Genomic DNA, 24813 nt, shown 5'->3' with positions numbered 1-24813 from the left:
GTTTGGTTATGTCTGGCTTCAATATTATATAGTCACTGACCCAGAACAAGCATGAGTAGATGAGTATGTAGTGCTACCCCCCTGAGGGCCACTTAAAGATGCTTGACCATAGTGGTTGCCCTGACCTTGCAAGTCTCCTGACCCCTCTGACACCACTAGTTCAGACATTTCTGACTGTAACAATACAGACACCAAACTATGACACAGTAAGCAAATAATTCTTTACTAAATGTTTTGCAATTAACAGACCAACAAGGTATAGCTAAAGCTGCCCATACACCTATAGATTATCTTCAGATTTTCTATGGTTAGATGGAAAAAGTGCAACAGATTTCTCAATGTTCGCTAAGCTGTGTGAATAGAGGAATTTCCCATTTTTCCATCTAACCATAGAAAATCTGCAGATAATCTAAAGGTGTATGGCCAGCTTTAGGCAAATGTGAGGTCATTACCTTTAGTACAATAATCAAAGTAATTGTAGGCATAGGATATCAATGAGAAAGAGCAACAGCAACTTTGCTTGGCATTCGGAGAGCTTTAACAAAGCCTGTCCCTAAGTGTTTCCGATTAAGGCCCCTTTCACACGGGGCAGATCAGTAATGATCCGCCCCGTGATGATCCGCTCACTCAGCGGGGATCGCTCTGTTGTCCCCGCTGAGCCGGCGGCGGACAGGGCGGTCTCCGCACACTGTGCAGGGACCGCCCTGTCAGCTCTCCGCTCTCCTCTATGGGGATCGGATGAGCACGGCCCGTATGTCCGTGTTCATCCGATCCGCTCTGCAGACGGATAGAAAGAAGATGTTCATCCGCAGACACCCGCTATCCCATAGGGATGCATGTATGTCTGTATTTCATCCGCAAACGGATGGATGAAATACGGACATATCGTCCGCATGTGTGAAAGGAGCCTTATCCGTGGCAATATTGCAGTCCCGCTATAAGTCGTTGATCACCGCCATTACTAGTGAAAAAAAAATTCCATCGTTTGTAGACACTATAACTTTTGCGCAACCCAATCAATATATATATACGCTTATTGGGATTTTTTTTTTTTGCCAAAAATATGTAGCAGAATATATATTGGCCTAAATTTCTGAAGAAATTCGATTTTTTACATTTTTTATTGGATGTGTTTTATAGCAGAAATTAAAAAATCTATATCTTTTTTCAAAATTGTCGTTCTTTTTTTTGTTTATAGCGCAAAAAAGAAAAACTGCAGAGGTGACCAAATACCACCAAAAGAAAGCTCTATTTGTGGGGAAAAAAATGACAAGGATTTTAGTTGGGTACAGTGTGGCACGACTGCACAATTGTCAGTTAAAATAATGCAGCTCTGTATCGCAAAAAAATGGCCTGGACATAAAGGGGGATAAATCTTCCAGATGTCAAGTGGTTAAAGCTCATGTCATGGATGTCTGTATTTGGTACTTTATCTTATTAGTGAGCTGCTGCATATACAAGTGCAATGCTTTGCTGACAGAAAAGCGTGAGCCTAGAATGTCTGCAATGAAATATTATTTCTATGGATTGAATTACGTTTGAACTGAAGTCAGCTCCCATGACTCTGCCATAGACCAGTTTATGTCCTGCTGTACTGTAGCATACCACCAATCATTCTTAGCTGATAAAGACGGACATCTTTAATCAAAAAGTGTGTAGGCAATGGACATTTTTTTTTTTTTAATAGACAACCATATATCAGGCAAAAAAAAGGAATGACTAAGGAGAAAAAGAGAGACAGAGAAATTGAGCTCAAAAAAGAGGGACAATTAGGAGCTAAGTTCAGCCATTCTTCTTGTTATTCTAAAAGCCCCCCATGTCTATTATTCAATTTTTTCCCCCAAACTTTGAGTTAATGCTTACCCACAGATGGTTTCTCAACTGGTGCTTGTGATGGTTTGCGATACTTTTTAAAGTAAACTATTACAGCAGTCACAACCAGAAATGCTGCAGTTATTGATCCAATCACAGCACCTATCAAAACTTGATTGACATCGGCTGCAAGAAAGAAAAAGAAGGTTGAGCTATTTACATGTGCAGTGGAGGACTGATTAGTCCTGTGGATAACTATTAACCTCATGAGCATTATTAATAATGAAACGTAAAATATAAACTTCACTGACCCACCTGTCTACCTCATCCAATCAGAGAATGCTTTGCATTTCTTGAATGGTTCCTAGGCAGTGGCGGCTGGTGCTCAAATTTTTTTTTGGGGGGGGGGCAAACAAACTGAAAAAAAAAAACAGCAATTGCAGCCTCACTGTACCATCAAACGCAGCCACTGTGCCCATCATTTGCCGCCACTGTGCCATCAAATGCCGCCACTGTGCTCATCAAATGCCGCCACTGTGCTCATCAAATGCCGCCACTGTGCCCATCAAACGCTGCCACTGTGCCATCAAGCGCTGCCACTGTGCCATCAAACGCTGCCACTGTGCCATCAAACGCCGCCACTGTGCCATCCAACGCCGCCACTGTGCCATCAAATGCCGCCACTGCACCATCAAATGCCCCCACTGCACCATCTAATGCTCCCACTGTGCCATCTAATGCTCCCACTGTGCCATCGAATGCTCCCACTGTGCCATCGAATGCTCCCACTGAGCCATCGAATGCTGCCACTGTGCCATCGAATGCTGCCACTGTGCCATCGAATGCTGTCACTGTGCCCATTGAATGCTGCCACTGTGCCCCCCTGTCCGGCGTCTGCCTGGCACTTACCCTTTCTGGGTGGGGCAGTGAGTGACAGCAGCGAGCGGTTTCCTCAATGTCCTCGATGTCTTCTCCCATCCGCTTCTCCCCTGCCTGTCATTTCAGCCAATCAAGTGACGGGTTAACAGACCCGAGGACCTGATTGGCAGAGAGGCGGTTCAGTGTTTCTAACACAGCTCAGTGAACTGCAAGCGCCAAGCATGTCGCTTGCTGTTTACCTTTTTTGACGCCTATTAGAGTCTATGGCTCTAATCAGGGGCTTAAAAAAAATACCCTCACGAAAAGGGGACGGGCGCCTGAATAGGGGGTGGCAGCAGCGGCCATAGATAGATTCATGCAATGCATGAATCTATCTATTGGTGATAGAGGGGTGGCTGGAGAGAGGGGGTGGCGCCCGTGCACCCTTATGGACGCACCACCACTGTCCCTAGGCTGAGCGGTCGACCTCTTGTATTCAAAATACATCAGGCCAGCCGCACAGTGCAGGATCCAAGAGCAAGTGAAGATCACTGGAGTATCGGTGTCCACTTTCCAGCTTCAAGGGGCATTGACCAGCTATGGTTTCTACATAGTTACATTGTTCCAGATATTTATATCTAAAACTCTTTTTTAAGAAAATGTAATTACGCCAGAAAAAAATGGCACCTGCCATACTGGATGGAAGGGTATTTCCTAAAGAAAACACTTTTAATTACTGCCAAATTGAATGAGTTGAGCAATACTGTTTTATTAATATATAAAGGAGAGGCTTTCTAGAACACATTAGTCAATGTATGAACTCATAGAATGGTATGTAGTAGGACAGTGTTATTTTTCTGGGTTGTGTAGTGAGCAGCAGTGTGTAATGTAATATGGCTTATATGGTACTTCAGTGTGAAAGCAGCAATTATTGGAGTTCACTGACACAGAGAAGTACTGAAAGCAGAAGGACAGATACAGGTCATTGCTAAAACAGGTGGTATGACCCTGCGGGTAGTGATGGGTGTCCAACTCAAACTATGGGGGAAAGTTTGGTGTACTGTAGGCACTCACTGCTGGCATATATGTACAATGGGGAAAATAATTATTTGATCCCCTGCAGATTTTGTAAGTTTGCCCAATAACAAAGAAATAAAGAGTCTATCATTTTTATCATAGGTGTATTTTAAATGATAGAGACAGAATATCAACCACAAATCCAGAAAAAATACACGTGATACAAATGTTATAAATTGAGGTGTAGTTCAGTGAGTAAAATAAGTATTTGATCCTCTACTAACCAATAATAATTCTGGCTCCCACAGACTGGCTACAGTATGTGCTCATGTGGTATACAGATTAGTCCTGTCAATTTAAGAAGGTGCTCCTAACGACTACTTGTTATATGTATGAAAGACCCCTGTCCACAGAATCTCTATCTTCCATTCAAACCTCACTATTGTGGGCAAGACCAAAGAGCTGTCAATGGACGTCAGGGACAAGATTTTAGACCTGCACAAGGCTGGAATGGGCTACAAGACCATCAGCAAGAAGCTAAATGATAGAGACAGAAAAGCAACCAAAAATCCAGAAAAAACAAATGATACAAATGTTATAAATTGAGTTGCAGTTCAGTGAGTAAAATAAGTATTTGATCCCAAGCAAAACATGACTTAGTACTTGGTGGAGAAACCCTTGTTGCCAAACACAGAGGTAAGATGTTTCTTGTAGTTGGTTACCAGTTGTGCACACATTTCAGGAAGGATTTTGGCCCACTCTTCTTTACAGATCTTCTCTAAGCCTTTAAGGTTTGTTGGCTGTCGCTTGACAAATTGAAGTTTCAGCTCCCTCCATAAATTTTCTGCAGGATTAATGTCTGGAGACCTTAATGTGCTTCTTCTTGAGCCACTCCTTTGTTTTGGGTCAATGCCATGCCGGAAGACCCATCCACGACCAATGTTCTGGCTGAGGGAAAAAGGTTCTCATCCAAGATTTTACAATACGTGGCCCTGTCCATTGGCCCCTCAATGTGGCAAAGTCGGCCTGTACCTTTAGCAGAGAAACAGCTCCAAAGCACAATGTTTCCACATCCGTGCTTGACTGTTGGGATGCTGTTCTTAGGGTCATAGCCAGCATTTTTCTTCCTCCAAACACAGCAAATCAAGTTAATGCCAAAGAGCAAAATTTTGGTTTCATCTGACTCCAGCACTTTCACCCAATCCTTCTCTGAATCATTTAGATTTTCATTGGCAAACTTCAGACGGGCATGTACATGTGCCTTCATGAGGAGGGGGACTTTGCAGGTGCTGCAGGATTTCAATCCATGGAGCTCCAGACCGAGGGAGATTGATAGTTATTTTGTATTTGCCAATAATCAATGCAACAGTTGTCTCCTTCTCACCAAGCTTCTTGTTGATGGTCTTGTAGCCCATTCCAGCCTTGTGCAGGTCTACAATCTTGTCCATGACGCTCTTTGGTCTTGCCCACAGTGAGGTTTAAATGGAAGAAAGCGATTCTGTAGACAGGGGTCTTTTATACATATAACAAGTAGTCCTTAGGAGCACCTTCTAAAATTGACAGAACTAATCTGTGTACCACATGAGCATGTACTGTAGCCTGCCTGTGGGAGCCAGAATTATTGTTGGTTGGTAGGGGATCAAATACTTATTTTACTCACTGAACTGCAACTCAATTTATAACATTTTAATCACGTGTTTTTTCTGGATTTTTGGTTGATATTCTGTCTCTATCATTTAAAATACACCTATGATAACAAATATAGAACCTTCATTTCTTTGTAAGTGGGCAAACTTCCAAAATCTGCAGGGGATAAAATAATTATTTTCAGAGCATACATAATAACCCACGTTTCCCTTGCTTCTCTTTGGGAGCAGAACAGTGTTGAGACCAAGCTCCCTGTATACTAGTGTCACAGCATTCTGCTATTGCAAGAAAGAAAATCTCTCAACACGGTCAGTGTTGATGGGGGAATCCCTCCTGTGGAGCTATTGTGTTCTCTTGGCAGGGGGGCACGAGGAGCCGTCCCTGCCGGGAGAACACAGTGAGCATTGCTAGTGGCTATAGCCTCTGGTAATAATGGCATTCTTAAAATCTGACATGTTGGCTGCCCATAGATGGTTTGAATCTTGGACGGCCTTTGCTGAACTGCCCGAGATTTGAACTGCCTCTGGCCGGCTTTAGTACTGGAGTAACACTAGTAAAAGTTTTTCTGGAATTAAAGATAATGAAAATAACATTAAGAGCTCATTTACATTTGCATGGTGGCGAATGTGTATTGTTTTAAGGCAGTCCATTGGAAACAACAGAACGCACCAAAATGTCCCAAAAAATAGATATGCCAGAACATTTTCAATGCAATGCACTATTGTGGATTGCAACACTCTGCAACCTATGTGCACTGCCTCAGTGTGTTGGACGTGCCATTCAAACTGAATGGTAGCACAATGCAGCAAAGCATATTTACGCAATGCATACATGTAAATGTACTCTCCAACCCCCAATTTTAGGGATTTTCCCAGTGAATTCTGAAACCGGTTTGACAACATTGCCACCCAGAATGACATCAATTTTCTATTCACCCACGCTATACACATAATCCTGTAACATATGGATTTTCCAGTTTTAAAGTACTCCACCTATCAATTATCACAAAGAATGACATACAGCTGAGTAATGATCAAAGTTTGATACATTCAAATCTCAAATTAGTAAGTGATATTATAAACTGAGAGCCATGTTAACTGGTAATATAATGTTGTAATGTAATGACTGTAGATAGGGCACAACAGGTGCCGGAATGTATAGAAAGGATTTCTTTGTTATTTAAAGCTGAACCCTGGTACATCTTTCATTGAATTATATTTCTTATTAGCCACAATGGATATAAATCTACTTGCGCAAAATTTTGTTACGTGTAGACAGCAAAGCTATGGGAGGAATTTGGCAGATCCTCTTACTGTATTACAGTCTGCCTGACGAAACCTACAGGAGGAGGCCGATACAAGACCGATCATCCTGCACAAAGAGAGAGCAGCAGTGACTGGTCTTAGTTACAGGAAATTCCTGGTCAGAGGCAAAGTGAAGGAGCTTCATGCTTGAAAAATGCACAGCTTGTAAGAAATACAAAAAGGATACCAAGAATAAACACTAAACTGATTGTTTTTTTCATTCCGTCACCAAACGGAATTAAAATGAGGTAGCTGGAGGAATCCCCCACTGGGACATCGTATTCTGTCAGAGGCTCCCTCTGCTGTCAGAATATGTATAAATATATCAAATCAGTGCCACACAGTCATTTACATACATTGTGAACTAAAAATGATGAACTAAAAATGATATCATGTGACAAGACCAACATTAAAATAATAGTCCAACGTGTCCATATATTCCTACAGACGTGAACATTTGTGATGCTGTTTATTTCCTAATGTGCCAAATATTTTTGCAAAATGTTCTTTCACCACTTGTGCATATCACTTCATCAGCATTGATATGCTCCCACCTTATATTCTGACTCAATAATAGGTCTCATTTGTTTGCACCATTAAGTGGGGTCTCCTATGCCAAGGCTGCCATGGCCTGTAATGTGTGTAATAGAGGATGAAGAAATGAATGATGAAAATATGTTAGATAACTTTGATTGTCGCTCGGCCTGGAAGACTCGCGCTCTTGGACGATGGAGCAACACTTTCTGTGGGGGACAGCAACGAAGAGGAGGTTATTTTCCAGTATTTGTTTTATTACTAACTATATCCTACCATCTACTTCGCCCTTGGGTGGATTGCGGAGGATGGAGATGGATTGAGGAACATATATATAGTGGACACAGGCATAACAGCCGTGGCATAGGAGACCTTACTTAAAGGGATAAAGCATGAGACCTATTATTGGGTCAGAATATAAGGTGAGAGCATATGAATGCTGGTGAAGGGATATGCACAAGTGGTGAAAGAACGATTTTAAAAACTATAAACACAGTGCAGAGCTGGAAAAAATTTTTTTGCCACATTTTGAAATAAACAGCATTACGAATGTTCATGTCTGTGGGAAAATATGGACACACTGGACTATTATTTTAATGTTGGTCTTGCTTTTGTCATATGATATAATTTTCAGGTCACAATATTTGTGAAGTACTGCATGGTAATGATTTGACATATTTATACTGTAGCACCCTCTAATGCTAGAAGTGTAGGTACATGTTTGCAGGCTTGGCTGGCAGCCAAGCCTTTCTGTGTTTTGACCTGGGTTGGGCAGAAATCCAGGGAGAGCTGGATGATTCGCAGGCAGCATTAATGAGACCTCCACTCTACTTCTCAAATGTTCTGGAACCTTCTAGAAGAATGGAAGAGGAGGTAAAGTGGAGCTGTCTAGTACATTCTGAGGGCCCTGACCAATCCCCAACTTGGATTGGCAGGGGGCAGGCCCCCTCAAAAACTCTGGGTCAGCCCAGCTGGGGAGGAGAATTCGGGTGGAAGCTGGAGATGGTGTGTTAGGCTGTCGTGGCCTTTGAGGGAGCTCCCCAGTCTGGTGGGGGCGACCCTTACCCTGGCCCTGGGTCCGGGTGGGGATAGGACCTTCCCAAAACAATGGAGGTGTCCTGGCCAGGAGGCACTGGGAGCAAGGAAGACAGCGGGAGAACACTGTCAGGTAAGTCTACAGGAGCAACAGGAACAGCCAGGAGGACTGGTGAGTGACACACACAATCAGAAGGACTGGGAGGCACATCTGAGAGGACTAGGATAGAGCAGTTTGGGATAGGTGCAGAGACAGTCAGGAGGACTCTACTAGCACAGGCAGTGGAAAGGGGCAGCTGTAGCCAGAAGAGCTAGCAGTGCCTGAAGGGATGGTACTGGGATCAGTAGCCACACGTGGGACAGCTAGCACTATGGACTACCATATTTTTGCCATAGGGGCCCGTGGTCCCTGCCTGCAAAGGACATTTGATTTGGGCCTGACAGAGACAATGTCAGGTCCCCACATCAGTGCTAGCTGGTCCTGGGAGTGATAGTCTGCAATCAAGTGTATGCGCTGGAGGTGAGAAGAGAAGAAGTTGTATTTACTGGAGTGTATATAGTTCAGTCCCTATATATACAGTATCTCACAAATGTGAGTATTCCCTTTATGAAACTTACCTTTGGATTTGGATTCAGTGGTAGTAGTAGTAGTAGTAGTAGTAGTAGAAGTAGTGGTATTTCGATGTGGATAAGAGCTGACCGGGAGAGCTTGAGTAGGTCTAACTGTTACCGCTTTAGAATAAATTAAGAAAGAAAAGTGTTACTATTACAATAGTATTTAACATAACCTGGTAGGGGCTAATTCATTTAGATCTGCAAGGACAGATTGTGTTATTAGGGAGTTCTAGACAGGGCCGTCTTTAATATTGATTGGACCCTGGGCAAAACTTTTCTTGGGGGGCCCCCTCCCCATGCAGTTTCGCTCTCCACCTGCTCTGAGACATACAATAAATAGCAGCTAGACTCAAAATCAGTTTACTGAATCAGATCAGACAGCTATTGCGATTGGTTGCCAGAGGTTTCAGTGTATCATTACCGCTCACTGATTGGTTGCTAGAGGTTACAGAACACATTACAGCTCACTGTTTAGCTAGAGGTTACAGCACATGATTTCTGCTTGTTGATTGGTTGCTAGAGATTACTGTGGATATGATCTCAGGGGGGCATGATATACATATCAATGCTGCCGGCCACCTCTATTTACATATGAATGCCAGTAATTTACATGTAAACACAGGGTCTCCAGGTGAGTCATCTGGGACACAGCACAGGACTAAATCCTCAAGAGGCAAGGGAATTTAAACCAGCATAGTTGGCAAGTATGAAGCAGCTGCTTTGGGCCCCACAACAATGACAGGGCCCAGGGCAGCTGCCCCTTTTGCCCTGCCTTAAAAACTGCCCTGGTTCTAGAGACATTGGGGTTGATTTATTGAAGGTAACTAGACTATTCACTTTGCAAAACAGTCAGTTGCAAAGTGGACAGCCGATTTGTCTTAATTTTGCAGTTTATTACTGATTAATGGATGTGTTTGGGAGGACTGCTGTGTGACAGTTCCAGTTTACTGTTTGTGTGTGTGAGTGACAAAAAAATTGGTCAGCTTGAGTATTTGTGGTAGACTGGCAGATCTCCGTGCATCCCACTGAGCCACACATGATACTTCTAGCATTAATATTACATGTCATGGGTGCCTGTGCTGAATGTATTGGGGTACATGACGCCAGGGGTGGACTGACCATTGGGCCACTCGGGCATTGCCCGAGGGCCCTGAGCCACTAGGGGGCCCCCATCAGGGTTGCCAGCCTCAGTAAAACCAGGGACAGTATGTAAAAATCTGGGGTTTTTTTTACATCTGTCTCTGAAATTCCCTTACCGACATCCTTTTGGTCTAAAAATCCCGAGATTATAGCTGCCCCACCTCTCCAGTACCTTCTCAGCCAATAGAGACATGTCTGTGTATACTGTGTGATTGTGTGTGTGTGTATACTGTGTGGCCCCATAAACTCGGATTGCCTGGGGGCCCCATAATCTCCTATTGCCTGGGGGCACCATGAGTTGTCAGTCCACCCCTGCATGACGCTATGGTGCTGCATGTACTGGTGTACAATATACATCATGGATGCTCAACCTGTGGCCCTCCAGCTGTTGTGGAACTACAAATCCCATCATGCCTCTTCCTTTGGGAGTCATGCTTGTAACCTTCAGCCTTCCAATGCCTCATGGAACTTGTAGTTATGTATTAGCTAGAGGGCCACAGGTTGAGCACCCATGGTGTACATACTGAAATATAGCACTCTAGTTCACATAGACAGGAAAAGGGACACCCCTTTTTCATTTAAGCACCTTTCCTTGAAGAGTTTGCTCCAAGTCCCTCCAGGACGTGTCCATATCTTAAAGTGACGCTAAACAATATCTTAATTCTCCCCCCAAAAGAACCCATATACATCCACTACTTAATGGTCTGATATCCTCTTCATTAAGGCTAGGCTGAAACCTGTGTGGCGGTGTGGGCGGCGGTTTGCATGGGCACAAGAGCCCATTAATTTGAAAGGGTTGTCATGCCCCAGGAAACGCAGCAAAGAAGCCCCTACACTATTTCTGAAATCTCAGCCCGCACAGGAACCGAGGTTCCCAGTATGGGTACGATTTCTAGTTGCGGATGGCTTGCTATTAGAATTAATAGCTCCTGTCCGTGGGTCCCACATTTCTCTGTGTGGGTGGTTGCAGCTGTCTGTATTTGTGTGGGTCCTGCAGCGGCACTACCCGCATAGATGTGAACCTAGCCTAAATTATTTCCTACTGTGTTTTTTTGCCTTCTTTTAATGTCTTCTGTAAGCTCTTGAACCTTTGAAGTTCCTTCTTATTTACATTTGTGTATTACAACCAGTGCACATTAGTAGTGGTCACATACACACTACACGTCCCATAGCCCATCTCAGGAGCAAGCAAGAGAGGGTGACTACCTTCCTACATACAGTGGGATCATGGAGAATGGACGTAGCCACCCTCTAATGGGAAGCTGGATCACAGCAGTGAGGCTGAGTGCAATAAAAAATACTTTTTTTTAAAGCGGAACTTCAGTAATTTTTTCATCTTTCTATCAATTAAATCTTCAGCCCTTGTTGTTTTAACTTTGGATAGTAAAACATTTATTTGCCAGTACATACCTTATACAGCCCACTTCCTGTTTGCATACTCATTCACATAGGGTGGGGGGCCGGAATCTGGGGGCCTCCCTTATTAAAGTGGGCTCCCGGATTCCAATAAGCCCTCCCCCGCAGACCCCGACAACCAATGGCCAGGGTTGTCGGGAAGAGGCCCTTGTCCTCATCAACATGGGGACAAGGTGCTTTGGGGTGGGGGGGCCCGCAGGGCGCCCCCTTCCGCAAAGCACCCACCCTCCATGTTGAGGGCACACGGCCTGGTATGGCTCAGGAGGGGGGGCGCTCACTTGTCCCCACCCCCTTTCCTGACCAGCTGGGCTGCGTGCTCAGATAAGGGTCTTGTATGGACTTTGGGGGGACCCGCATGCCGTTTTTTTGACATAGGGGTTCCCCTTTAAAACCATACCAGGCGATGGGGCTAGCAAGGTGTCAATCTCACCGATGGAGGCGGTGACATTGATTTCCTTCGCTAGTCCCGTCTACCTGGAGTCACGTTCAAAATTAATGGACTTCATTCCCTGTGTGGGCAAGTCCGTTCATTTGAAAAGTCTGGCGGATTGTCCGCCAGAAAAGTCAGTTCGTGTGTGGGCGTGTGTGGACAAGTCCGCTCTTTCGGAAAGCCGGATATTCTGATTGTGTGTTCGCGGCATTAGTGCTCCTAATTGAGTACACACTATAGAGGGACATTTATTACTAATATTTCATGTCTGAAGTTTACAACCACTTTAATTTGTAGACAGCTGTTAAAATATTAGTTTTGCAATATGAGTCTTTGACCTTCTTTGGCTATAAAACTGGTAAATGACAATATAATATTTTTGTGTGTATATATATATATATATATATATATATATATATATCAGTGGCGGCTGGTGAAGTTTTTGGATGGGGGGCGCCAGACCCCGCCCATCATGACCCCGCCCATCATTTTGGCCCCTCACACTTCTCATAAACCACGCCCCTTATGTAATCCACCTAATCCCCTGTATTCCACTTCCTTCCACCCATAGTGTCATAGTGAGTTATCTGTACACAATAGGGCTGGGCAGCTTTAGTAACAGAACTTCACACTGAGATATTGGGACATAGCACAGGACTAAAACCTCAAGGGACAAGGGAATTTAAACTGGGATAGTTTGCAAGTATGAGGCAGCTGATTGGGGACACACAACAATGCCAGGGCGCAGGGCAGCTGCCCCTTTTGCCCGGCCTTAAAGATGTCCCTGCCCTGGGTTTATGTATCTGACCGAGCAGTGATATTATCAGTCTTAAACGTTATATACAGCAAATGCCTTCTAAACCACTTAAGGACCAGCCTCGTTTTATAATTTAGGTGTTTACATCTTTAAAACTGTTTTTTTTGCTATAAAATTACTTAGAAACCCCCAAACATTATATATTGGTTTTTTTTCTAACACCCTAGAGAATAAAATTGCGGTCATTGCAATACTTATTTTCATACTGTATTTGCACAATGGTCTTACAAGTGCACTTTATTTGGAAAAAAAATCATTTTTTTAAATAAAAAAATAAGATAACAGTAAAGTTACCCCAATTTTTAGATATATTTTCCGAAAGATAATGTTACGCCAAGTAAATTGATACCCAACATGTCACGCTTCTAAATTGCGCCCGCTCATGGAATGGCGTTAAACTTTTACCCTCAAAAATCTCCATAGGCAACGTTTAAAAAATTCTACAGGTTGCATATTTTAAGTTATAGAGGAGGTCTAGGGCTAGAATTATTGAGCTCAGTCTAACGATCGCGGCGATACCTCACATGTGGTGTTTGACCGCCGTTTTCATATGCGGGCGGCCAGGCGCAGTACTCACGTATGCGTTCGCTCATGCACGCGAGATCGTCGGGACTAGGTGCTTTAAAAAACATTTTTTTTCACAGTTTTAAAAAAAATATGGTGTCACTTTTATTCCAATTACAAGGAATGTAAACATTCCTTGCAATAGAAAAAAGCATGACAGGTCCTCTTAAATATGAGATCTGGGTCAAAAAGTCCTCAGATCTCATATTTACGCTAAAATACAAAAAAAGGTTTATAAAATGTCTTTGCCAGCAAATTAACAATAACTGTGAGTAACAAGCAACAGAGCAGACCATTACTTTGCACTTGCTGAATAAGAATACCGCATGGCATGATGTGATCCCTCCTGCAAGAAGCATGAAATTATTTGTTTCTTTTACAAATTGCTTATTGCTCTCTAATATAATAATTCCTGCACAAGTGCACAGCACACAGAGAGTGGTCTAGTAAGTAAAGGCTTAGGTCAGGTGCATTTGGTAATTAATTATTATTTAATTACTTCATTATTTCATTTTTTTGTCAGTCAGAGAGAATTATGCCACTCACCGTCGTGCAGCTCCGCTCGGGCTGAGGAACGGAGCTGCCGACGTCACTTCCGGGTTTCGTGAAGCAGCCAAAAGCCGGAAGTGACCTGCTTGTCTCTGAATGACAATGCTCTCGCCCGTAGAATCACAGTGATTTTACGGGCGGAAGCTAGTCGGCGTTCTACAGTGCGCCGCAAGGCGGGTTTTTAACCCGCAAATGAAGCGCCATGGATGCAATCTTGTGATTGCACCGACGTGGCGCTTCTCATAGTGCACTGCGACCGGCGCCACAGTACACTATGTTAAATTGTTAAATTACATATTTTTTTTTCAAATGTCTTAAAGGTCCCGTTTTTTTTTTTTTACTTTTTTTTTTAGACTGAGGGGGGGGGGGGGGGCGGCGCCCGGGCACCCCCTATGGACGGGCCGCCACTGATTACTATATATATATATATATATATATATATATATATATATATATATATATATATATATATATATATATATATATATATTAAAGTGGATTGGAAATCTTTGTGTTGGGCTTTCTACACATTGTGCTGTTCTAACGTGCTTTTCCTGTTTTTCAGAAGTAACAGTTGCCATATAACCTTTACAACTTGGTATTTCACCACACCTTTATAACACCAGAAGAACTACTGTAATAGCCGCTGACTCCAACTTAAACCGTATTCTGTTAGGGGGGTGGTAAAAACAGGTGGTTCAGCGACAGTTATACCAACCTCCCAAATGCCCACCTAAAGAGCAATACTGCCATCTAATGAAACCCATTTAAGTGAATGGGGCCATGCCCCAAGCACCCTGCAACCACGTTATTAGAACAGGCCCGAAAATAGCCAAGAACAGCCGAAAATAGCCGAGGACGGCCGGGTATAGCCGAAAATAGGCGAAAGCCGCCGAGAGTGGCAGAGAAGCAGAGAAACGGCGGGGGATCGGCGTATAACACGCATCCACAATTTTCCCCTGATTTTAAGGGGAAAAAAGTGCGTGTTATACGCCAATAAATACGGTAATTCATTTTTAATATTCCAAAGCAAACTCCCCCATCCGTCCATCCATGTCTCTATGCTTTATTTTGTTGAGAAATCACTTTGAAACATGACCCCCCTAGCATTTCTGGCTGTGGCCATCGAGATTAAGGGAAAATGATTCATGTAGCATTTACTGGGCGGCACAGTGGTGTAGTGGTTAGCACTCTTACCTAGTAGTAAAAAGGGCTGCTGGTTTGAATCCCAACCACAACACTACCTGCCTGGAGTTTGCATGTTCTCCCTGTGCCTGCGTGGGTTTCCTCCAGGTACTCCGGTTTCCTCCCACACTCCAAAGATATGCAGGTAGGTTAATTGGCTTCTGTCCCAAATTGGCCCTAGTATATGAATGGGGACCTTGGATTGTGGGCTCCTTGAGGGTAGGGACCAATGTGAGTGTGCAATGTACAGGGATAGGGACAATCGTAGACACTCACTCAGGTTGAACTGGATGGACTGGTGTCTTTATTCAACCTTACTAACTTTGTAACTTCTTGGAATCCATCTGCCCTTAGCTCAAACATGGAGGCAGGAGGGTGTGCTTAGCTAAGAAAACATCTCCTCCTCTCCTCCCATCCTGAAGATGCATGATATAATTTGCCTAGGCAAGAAACCAGGAAGTAACTGAAAAAAATTTAAAAAAAGTTTAAAACAAGTAAATATGATATACCGGTACTTTCCTATCTATTTACCAATACTAGCAGCATTAGGATAAAACCAATCAATGCTGATTGAGAGAATGAAGTTCCACTTTAACCACTTCCCACCTGGCCACTGCACATAAACGGCCGGGTCAGAGCTCCCTCTTTCTGAGTGCACATTCCTGAACATCCTTCAGAAGGAGCGGGATTGCATGGGCGCAGCGGAGCGATCTCGATCGTGTAATGTAAATAGAGAGCGGTTGTAACTGCTCTCATCTCTTCCTCTCCTCACTCAGAGCCTGTCAGTGAGGATAGGAAGAGAGATCTGTGCTGCAGCCAGGAGATCAGTGAGTTTATAGCTGTTTGTCTGCTGTTTAGCCACTGATCACCCAGCTAGTGTCCCCAAAACACAGTGTCCCCAAAACAGGGAAAACACTTGTCATACAGTGAACATCTGCCCGTCAACAACTGGCACATCTGTCCGCCAACAGCAAGCACATCAGCATGCCAACAGCTGGCAGATCAGCCCGCCAACAGCTGGCACATCAGCCTGTCAACAGCTAGCACATTAGCCCATCAACAGCTGACACATCTGCTGCCCACTATCATCAGGCACATCTGCCCGCCATCATCAGGCACATCTGCCTGCCAACATCAGGTACAGCCACCCAACATCAGTAATATCTGCCACCCACCATCAGGCACATCTGCCACCCAACATCAGGCATATCTGCCGCCCACCATCAGGCACATCTGATGCCCAACATCTGACACATTTGCTGTCCACCACCCACCATCTGACATCTGCCCGCCATCAGGCACATCTGCCCACCAACATCAAGCACATCTAATCGTCAACATCAGGCACAGCCGCCCACCATCTGGCACAACTTTCACGCGCCATCTGACACATCTGCCGCCCGCCATCTGGCACATCTGCAGCCCGCCATCTGGCACATCTGCAAGCCAATATCAGGCACATCTAGCCGCCAACATTAAGCACATCTATCCGCCCACCATCTGGCACAGCCACCCACCATCTGGCACATCTGCTGTGCGCCATCTGCCCGCCAACATTTCTACACGGGTCTCCCACTTTTCTGCCATTTGTACCAAAAGAAGACTGTGGCCTGTGGAACAACACGCCCACCATCAGGCACATCTGACGCCCATCATCTGACACATTTGTTGCTCACCATCTGACACATCTGCCGCCCGCCAACATCCGGCACAGCTGTCCGCCATCTGGCACATCTGCTGCCTGCCATCTGACATCTGCCCGCCATAAGGCACATCTGCCCACCAACATCAGGAACATCTAGCCGCCAACATCAGGCACAGCCGCCCACCATCTGGCACATCTGCCACCCGCCATCTGGCACATCTGCCACCCGCCATCTGGCACATCTGCCACCCGCCATCAAGCACATTTGCCCGCCAACATCAGGCACATCTAGCTGCCAACATCAAGCACATCTAGCCGCCCACCATCTGGCACAGCCGCCCACCATCTGGCACATCTGCCCGCCAACATTTCTACATGAGTCTCCCACTTTTCCACCATTTGTACCAAAAGAAGCCTGTGGCCTGTGGGACAACACGGACCAACCGCAAAGGCTTCCCACAGAGATTGGTCGCCAAGCAATTGAAACAGGGTGAAATGGGCAGTATGCGGACTGAAGAAGTACTAGTGCTGAAGTGGAGAGATAAAAAAAGAGATGTCTACATCCTTTCCACAATGCATGATGATACCTTGGTGGTACTGAAGAGAAGAAGAGTCCCCATCCAGAAGCCAAAATGTGTGCATGAGTACAACCTATACATGGGGGAGGGGGGTGGATATGAATGACCAGATGATGCAGCCCTACTTGGCCACCAGGAGATCACTGTTTTGGTACAAAAAAGTCGCCATTTATTTGATGCAACTAGCCCTGTTCAATTCATATATTATTTTTTCTAAGTGCACCCAAAGTTCCCTAACCTAAATCTAAAATTCCAAGAAGACGTTGTCACAGCCCTTCTCTATCCTGATGGCCAAGCCCCTCAAATAATTTCCCTTGATTCATTAGCCAGACTCCATGAAAGGCTCTTTCCCGAAATTCTCCCTCTTACCTAAACAGGTCACAAACCCCCCAAAAAATGTTGTGTGTGTTCAAGTAGAAGAATTTTCCATGACACCCAATACTACTGTCCCCAATGTCCCTCCCAGCCAGGCCTCTGTATTGGAACATGCTATTGAAGCTGTCATACTTCACTACACTATTAATAAAGCGAAGATAATTTTTTTTCCAGTTTCCACTATCTGCCATTTCTGTGAATGATCCGGACTGTTAACAACTATGCCTCTGCCAAATGTGAATTGACCATGGCCTGTTAAATGACCATGCTTTTTACCTGCCTCCTGAACTGATCATTTGCCCTGCCGCTGTACAGCACAGGGGTCTCACATATGTGAAGTGCTCCAGAAAAGGTTTTCTGAGTGGAGAAGAAATGTTTCTCCGGGTATTTTGTTTTCTCGGATTAGGGTCTGAAAACTTGGAGGCTTCGAAAGAGATTTGGGTGGGAAGAAGCCTCTACCTCTGTCCTCAGGTCTTACCTGACCAAGGCCCAATATACAAAGTGCTGCCTGCTACCACCTGAACTGGCCATGACTCTACCTGCCACCTGAACTGGCCATGCTTTTGCCTGCCACCTGAACTGGCCATGCCTATGCCTTTTACCTGAACTGCTTGCTAAACCTTGGACTGTACTGAACCATGTTCATACTTTTCCATATCTGTCTGCTGCCTGGACAATTCCTGGACATTTCCTTTGGCTGTCTGGACAAATGCTTTGACTGCTCTGGAATGGTATTCCTGTCTGCTAAACCACAGGTGAGCCTTTTTTTTTAAACTTTGTTCAGCAGAATGTATTTTGGGGTGTAATTCTTGGTCTGTAAATGCTATGTGTTAGAAGCCTGAAGGTGCTACTTGCAGGTTGGGCCTCTGAATGTGGCCAGGTAGTGGAAAAGGTCTCACACATGGGGTATCGTCATACTCAGGACAAGTAGCAGAATGTATTTTGAGGTGTAATTTTGGCTATGTACATGCTATGTGTTAGAAAGATCTTCTAAATCCACAGTTTTGTGAGAAAAAAATTGGTTTTCATTATTTTCCCACATTTTCCAAAAACTTGTGGAAAGAAATTACATGTTCAAAAGACTCATTATGCCTCATAGATTATACATTGGGGTGTTTCCTTTCCAAAATTGGGTCATTTTGTGGGTAATTTCATTATACTGGTGCTCCAGGGCCTTCAAAATTGTGATAGGTACTTGAGAAAGGAAATGTGTAATTTATGCCTTTAGAACGCCTGATGGCGCTATATGGATTTTGGGCCTCTGTATGTGGCCAGGCTGTGGAAAAGTCTCACACATGGGGTATTGCCATACTCAGGACGAGTAGCAGAATGTATTTTGGGGTGTCATTTTGGCTATGTACATGCTATGTGTTAGAAAGATCTTCTAAATTGACAACTTTATGAGAAAAAAATAAGTTTTCATTTTCTTTCCGCATATTCTAAAAACTTTTGGAAAGAAATGACACGTTCAAAAGACTCATTATGCCTCATAGAATATACATTGGGGTGTTTTCTTTCCAAAATGGGGTCATTTTGTGGGTAATTCCATTGTCTTGGTGCTCCAGGGCCTTCAAAATTGTGATAGGTACTCAGGAAATGAAATGTGTACTTTATGCCTTTAGAACACCTGATGGTGCTACATGGATGTTGGGCCTCTCTATGTGGTCAGGTAGTGGAAAAGTCTCACACATGGGGTATCGCCATTCTCAGGATGAGTAGCAGAATGTATTTTGGGGTGAAATTGCACTTTTGCCTGCACCGTGTGTGAGAAATAGCTTGTAAATATGACAATTTAGTGAAGAAAAAAATATATATACTTTATTTCTTAATTTTCCAAAGCATTGTGGGAAAAAAGTACAACTTCAAAAAATTCACTATGCCTCTTACTAAATACCTCAGACTGTGTTCTTCCCAAAAAGGAATCATTTGGGGGGTTATTGTACTGTCCTGACATTTTAGGGCCTCAAGAAATGAGATAGGCCATCAGTGCATTAGGATTGATACATTTTCAATAATGCGTAGCATGGCTTGTAGACTCTATAACTATCACACAAACCAATGATCATACACTTATCAGGATATTTTTTTTACCAAAGACATGTAGTGGAATACATTTTGGCCTAAATTGTCGACAAAGAAAAAGAGAAAGTAGAAAATGTTTTTTTTTTTTCAAAATATTCGCCTTTTTTTGCTTATATCACAAAAAATAAAAAATGAATTGGTGAATAAATACCACCAAAAGAAAGCTCTATTTGTGTGAACAAAGTGATAAATTTAATTTGGGTACAGTGTAGCATGACAGAGTAATTGTCATTCAAAGTGAGAGAGCTCTGAAAGCTGAAAATTGGTTGGGAAGGAAGGGGGTGAAAGTGCCCAGTATTAAGTTGGTTAAGAGAGATTTTCTCAATGGGGAATACACACCAAAAGATTTGTAAAGGAGCCTTAATCATTCCAACTGGCCAAAGGGATGTCTGGGCATGAAAAGGTAGCAGCAAGATGACCAAAAAATTGCTCTCATCGTAGAGTGTTGTGAATAGAGCTATTCATAAACATGTATTTGACAATGGAAATGATCTGCAGTGCAAGGTTAACCAGTTAAGGACCAGCCGCCACAGTTATACTGCAGAAGGTTGGCTCCCCTGGGCGAATTGCCGTCGGCCGCTTTAAGAAGCGGGGAGCAACAGTGCTTGCCTGGCGTCCACAATGTCCACCGGCGATTGCTCCTGAGAGAGACAGAACGAAGATCTGTCAATGTGAACAGACAGATCTCCATTCTGTCAGGAGAGAGGAGACAGATCTGCTGCTGTTTATACTGATTATGAACAACGATTGGTCTCCTCCTCCAGGCAGTCCCATCCCCCCACAGTTAGAAACACTCTCTAGGACACACGTTTAACCCCCTAGTGTTAACCGCTTCCCTGCCAATTACATTTATACAGTAATCAGTGGCTATTTTTTAGCTCTGATCACTGTATAAATGTCAATGGTCCCAAAAAAAGTGTCAAAATTGTCAGATCTGTCTGCCGCAATGTTGTAGTCCTGCTAAAAATCCCTGATCACCGCCATTACTAGTAAAAAAAAAAAAATAGTAATAAAACAAGAACACAAAAATGTAAATCTCCCCACAATCCATTAGCACCATTATAAAAAAATAGAGAGTTCACCCCGGGCCTCACTCCTCACTTATTCGATTGGGGGACCAACAAGGACCCATTACGAATAGCCGTCCTTTGTGACCACAAGTGTATGCAATCCGAGCATTGTTTAACAGAAAAATATGAAATGCCATCTACAGAACCGTATAGATATGCCCAAATACACTACTATATACAAATGGTAGCTCGCAAAGGGGATATAGTAACACTGACTCCCATGGAACATCTATGTAGGCAATATGATAAAATCAGGGGCCACATATCTGCTATATATATATACAATGATGATGTGTGAAACGAAGAAACTGACTTACATGACCCAATGGGAGCAAAATTTACAGGAAACCCTTGACCTAGAAGAGTGGCTACAATTTCTGAGATGGAATATTGATCACTTATCAATACCTCCATTATCGAAGCTAACTATAGAATACTACTGAGGTGGTACATGGTGCCGGCCAGACTGACCACTTTTGTACCTGGTGCCACCTTCAATTGCTTTAGGGGGTGTGGTCAAGCAGGATCCACCTATCATATCTGGTGGACATGCCCTAAGGTCAGAAGATTTTGGATCAGAGTGTACAATTTCATCTACACCCTTACTAACATACAAAATCAGCAAGACATGCACTTCCGGGCGGCAGGATAGTGGAGGCCTCTAAGACCCAAAGAAGACTCTGCAAAAATAACCATAGCAAGGAATTGGAGATCCATGCTCCGCGGGCGGTGGTGTGCGTGAGCGCCCGCCGTGAGCTCTGTGAGTAGGATCGCTGGTCCCGCGGACTCGATGTCCACAGGGATACCCACGATCTCCCTCACGGAGAGGGAGATGTTAATGTAAACAAGCATCTCCCCGTTCTGCCTAGTGAGAGTGTCACTGATCATAGCTCCCTGTGATCGGGAGCTATGATCAGTAATGTGTCAAACCTAGCCCTTCCCCCCACAGTTAGACACACTTAACCCCTACAGTGCCATCTAGTGTTAACCCCTTCACTGTCAGTCACATTTACACAGTAATCAAAGCAAATTTAATCGCACTGATCGCTGTATAAATGTGAATGGTCCCAAAATCACACCAAAATTGTCCGATGTGTCCGCCATAATGTCGCAGTTGCGATAAAAATTGCTGATTGCCGCCATTACTAATAAAAAAATTATTAATAAAAATGCTATAAAACGATTCCTTTTTTTGTAGACGCTATAACTTTTGTGCAACCAATCAATAAACACTTATTGCTTTTTTTTTTTACCAAAAATATGTAGAAGAATACATATAGGCCTAAACTGAGGAAAAAAACTTTTTTTTAAAAAAATTTGGGGATATTTATTATAGCAAAAAGTAAAAAATAATGCATTTTTTCAAAATTGTCGCTATTTTTTTGTTTATAGCGCAAAAAATAAAAACCACAGAGGTGATAAAATACCACCAAAAGAAAGCTCTATTTGTGGGAAAAAAAGGACATCAATTTTGTTTGGAAGCCACGTCGCACGACCGCGCAATTGTCAGTTAAATCGCCACAGTGCCAAATTGCAAAAAGTGGTCTGGTCTTTGGCCAGCCAAATGGTCCGGGGCCTAACTGGTTAACTGGTTTAATAGTGATACCCAGAGATTATAGTACTGCTTTACGTAAAGATACATAAAGAACAGTATTTGACTGTTCACATCTGTGAATTATTATACATTGTACTATGCTGCTGCTCAGTATGAGTAGAGGAGGTGGGCACAATCCAACTGGTTTTGGATCATGGCTGAATCCACAGTGCACATTAGTTGTTTTTCCACTGCAAGCAATGTAAGTAAAAGTTTATTTGGTTGTACAGTATCAAACAAAAGTGAGTACACCCCTGACATTTTTGTAAATATTATATATTTTCACGTGACAACACTGAAGAAATGACACTTTGTTACAATGTAAAGTAGTGAGTATACAGCTTGTATAACAGTGTAAATTTGCTGTCCCCTCAAAATAACTCAACATGCAGCCATTATTGTGTAAACCTCTGGCAACAAAAATGAGTACACCTCTAAGTGAAAATGACCAAATTGGGCCCAAAGTGTCAATATTTTGTGTGTCCACCATTGTTTTCCAGCACTGCCTTAACCCTCTTGGGCATGGAGTTCCTCAGAGTTGCACAGGTTGCCACTGGTGTCCTCTTCCACTCCTCCATGACGAGCTGGTGGATGTTAGAGACCTTGTGCTCCTCCACCTTGCATTTGAGGATGCCCCACAAATGCTCAATAGGGTTTAGGTCTGGAGACATGCTTGGCCAGTCCATCACCTTTACCCTCAGCTTCTTTAGCAAGGCAGTGGTTGTCTTGGAGGTGTGTTTGGGGTCGTTATCAAGCTGGAATACTGCTCTGCATCCCAGCCTTCGAAGGGAGGGGATCATGCTCTGCTTCAGTATGTCACAGTACATGTTGGCATTCATGGTTCCCTCAATGAACTGTAGCTCCGCAGCGTCAGCAGCACTCATGCAGCCCCAGACCATGACATGTCCACCACCACGCTTGACTGTAGGCAAGACACACTTGTCTTTGTACTGCTCACCTGGTTGCCGCCACACACGCTTGACACCATCTGAAGCAAATAAGTTTATCTTGGTCTCATCAGACCACAGAACATGGTTCCAGTAATAAATGTCCTTAGTCTGCTTGTCTTCAGCAAACTGCAGCCTTTCTTGTGCATCATCTTTAGAAGAGGCCTCCTTCTGGGATGACAGCCATGCAGACCAATTTGATGCAGTGTGCGGCGTATGGTCTGGGCACTGACAGGCTGACCCCCACCCCTTCAACCTCTACAGTAATGCTGGCAGCACTTATACATCTATTTGCCAAAGACAAGCTCTGGATATATCGCTGAGCACGTGCACTCAACTTCTTTGGTCAACCATGGCGAAGCCTGTTCTGAGTGGAATCTGTCCTATTAAACCTCTGTATGGTCTTGACCACCATGCTGCAGCTCAGTTTCATGGTCTGGCAATCTTCTTATAGCCTAGGCCATTTTTATGTAGAGCAACTATTCTTTTTTTTTCAGATCCTCAGAGAGTTCTTTGCCATGAAGTGCCATGTTGAACTTCCAGTGACCAGTATGAGAGAGTGAGAGCGATAACACCAAATTTAACACACCTGCTCCCCATTCATACCTGAGACCTTGTGACACTAACGATTCACATGACACCAGAGAGGGAAAATAGCTAATTGGGCCCAATTTGGACATTTTCACTTAGGGGTGTACTCACTTTTGTTGCCAGCAGTTTAGACATTAATGGCTGTGTGTTGCCTTGTTTTGAGGGGACAGCAAAGTTACACTGTTATGCAAGCTGTACACTCACTACTTTACATTGTAGCAAAGTGTCATTTCTTCAGTGTTGTCACATGAAAAAAATGTGAGGGGTGTACTCACTTTTGTGAGATACTGTATTTAGTGATTTTCACAACCTAAAAAAAATAAATAAAAGCAAGCATGTCTAAGCCAACACTCATACTTTCGTCTGCTTACCATTCACAGTGAGCCGAGCTGTTTCAGACGTAAAAGAGCCTGGAATAGTAAGTTGGACAGTGAAGTCTCCAGCATCAGAGGTCCTGAGGTTTGATATCAATAAAGATCCATTCTTCATGACATTCTCTCGTCCTGTAAACATTTCCCCAGTAGTTGGATCACTTGTTTCAGGGTTGAATGTCACAATTACCTTTTTATCACTTATCAAGCTCCCCTTGTACCAGTTGATCATTAGAATTTTGCCTTTATAATCGACATTTAATAGAACATTTTGACCCACAGTTGGATTTGGGGGTTCTATTGTGATGAGGGAGCAGTTCTCTATCTGTGCACATATAATAGCTAGGAAAGAATAGAGAAAACGTAAGTCATATCATTGGTTTAAAGTGGAGTTACAGCTGCAAAAACATTTTTTTTTTTAAAGCTATCTCTTACAATCACATTCTGTGGATTTAGCATTGGTTAATCTTATTACTATATTTTATTTAAAAACGTACCTGATATTTATGTATGTCAGGCATTTCCATCTTACGTAGGCAGGCGAAGCTCACAAGCATATACTTCCGGGATACGGTGCTGCTGTATAACCAGCATGCACCACCTGTTCTTGCGCATGCGCTGTAAGGATATCTAGAGG

The 24813-nt window shown here is 43.6% G+C and overlaps 1 protein-coding gene across 1 annotated transcript in view; it reads right to left on the bottom strand.

The window, feature by feature from the left end:
- LOC143975886 (uncharacterized) overlaps nt 1-24813 on the bottom strand; it is a 62718-nt gene that overhangs the window by 18611 nt on the left and 19294 nt on the right. The window contains exons 2-4 of the mRNA XM_077478437.1: nt 24177-24518; nt 8826-8939; nt 1864-1998 (exon numbers count right to left, since the gene is read on the bottom strand). Coding sequence (XP_077334563.1) covers nt 1864-1998; nt 8826-8939; nt 24177-24518 — 591 coding nt within the window. The remainder of the gene's footprint in view (nt 1-1863; nt 1999-8825; nt 8940-24176; nt 24519-24813) is intronic.

The sequence above is a fragment of the Lithobates pipiens genome, unplaced genomic scaffold, assembly GCF_037356315.1.
Source record: "Lithobates pipiens isolate NorthernLeopardFrog02 unplaced genomic scaffold, aLitPip1_a1.2 Scaffold_13, whole genome shotgun sequence".
In the NCBI taxonomy this organism is placed as follows: domain Eukaryota; kingdom Metazoa; phylum Chordata; class Amphibia; order Anura; family Ranidae; genus Lithobates; species Lithobates pipiens.
This window is presented reverse-complemented; position numbering and strand designations above follow the sequence as displayed.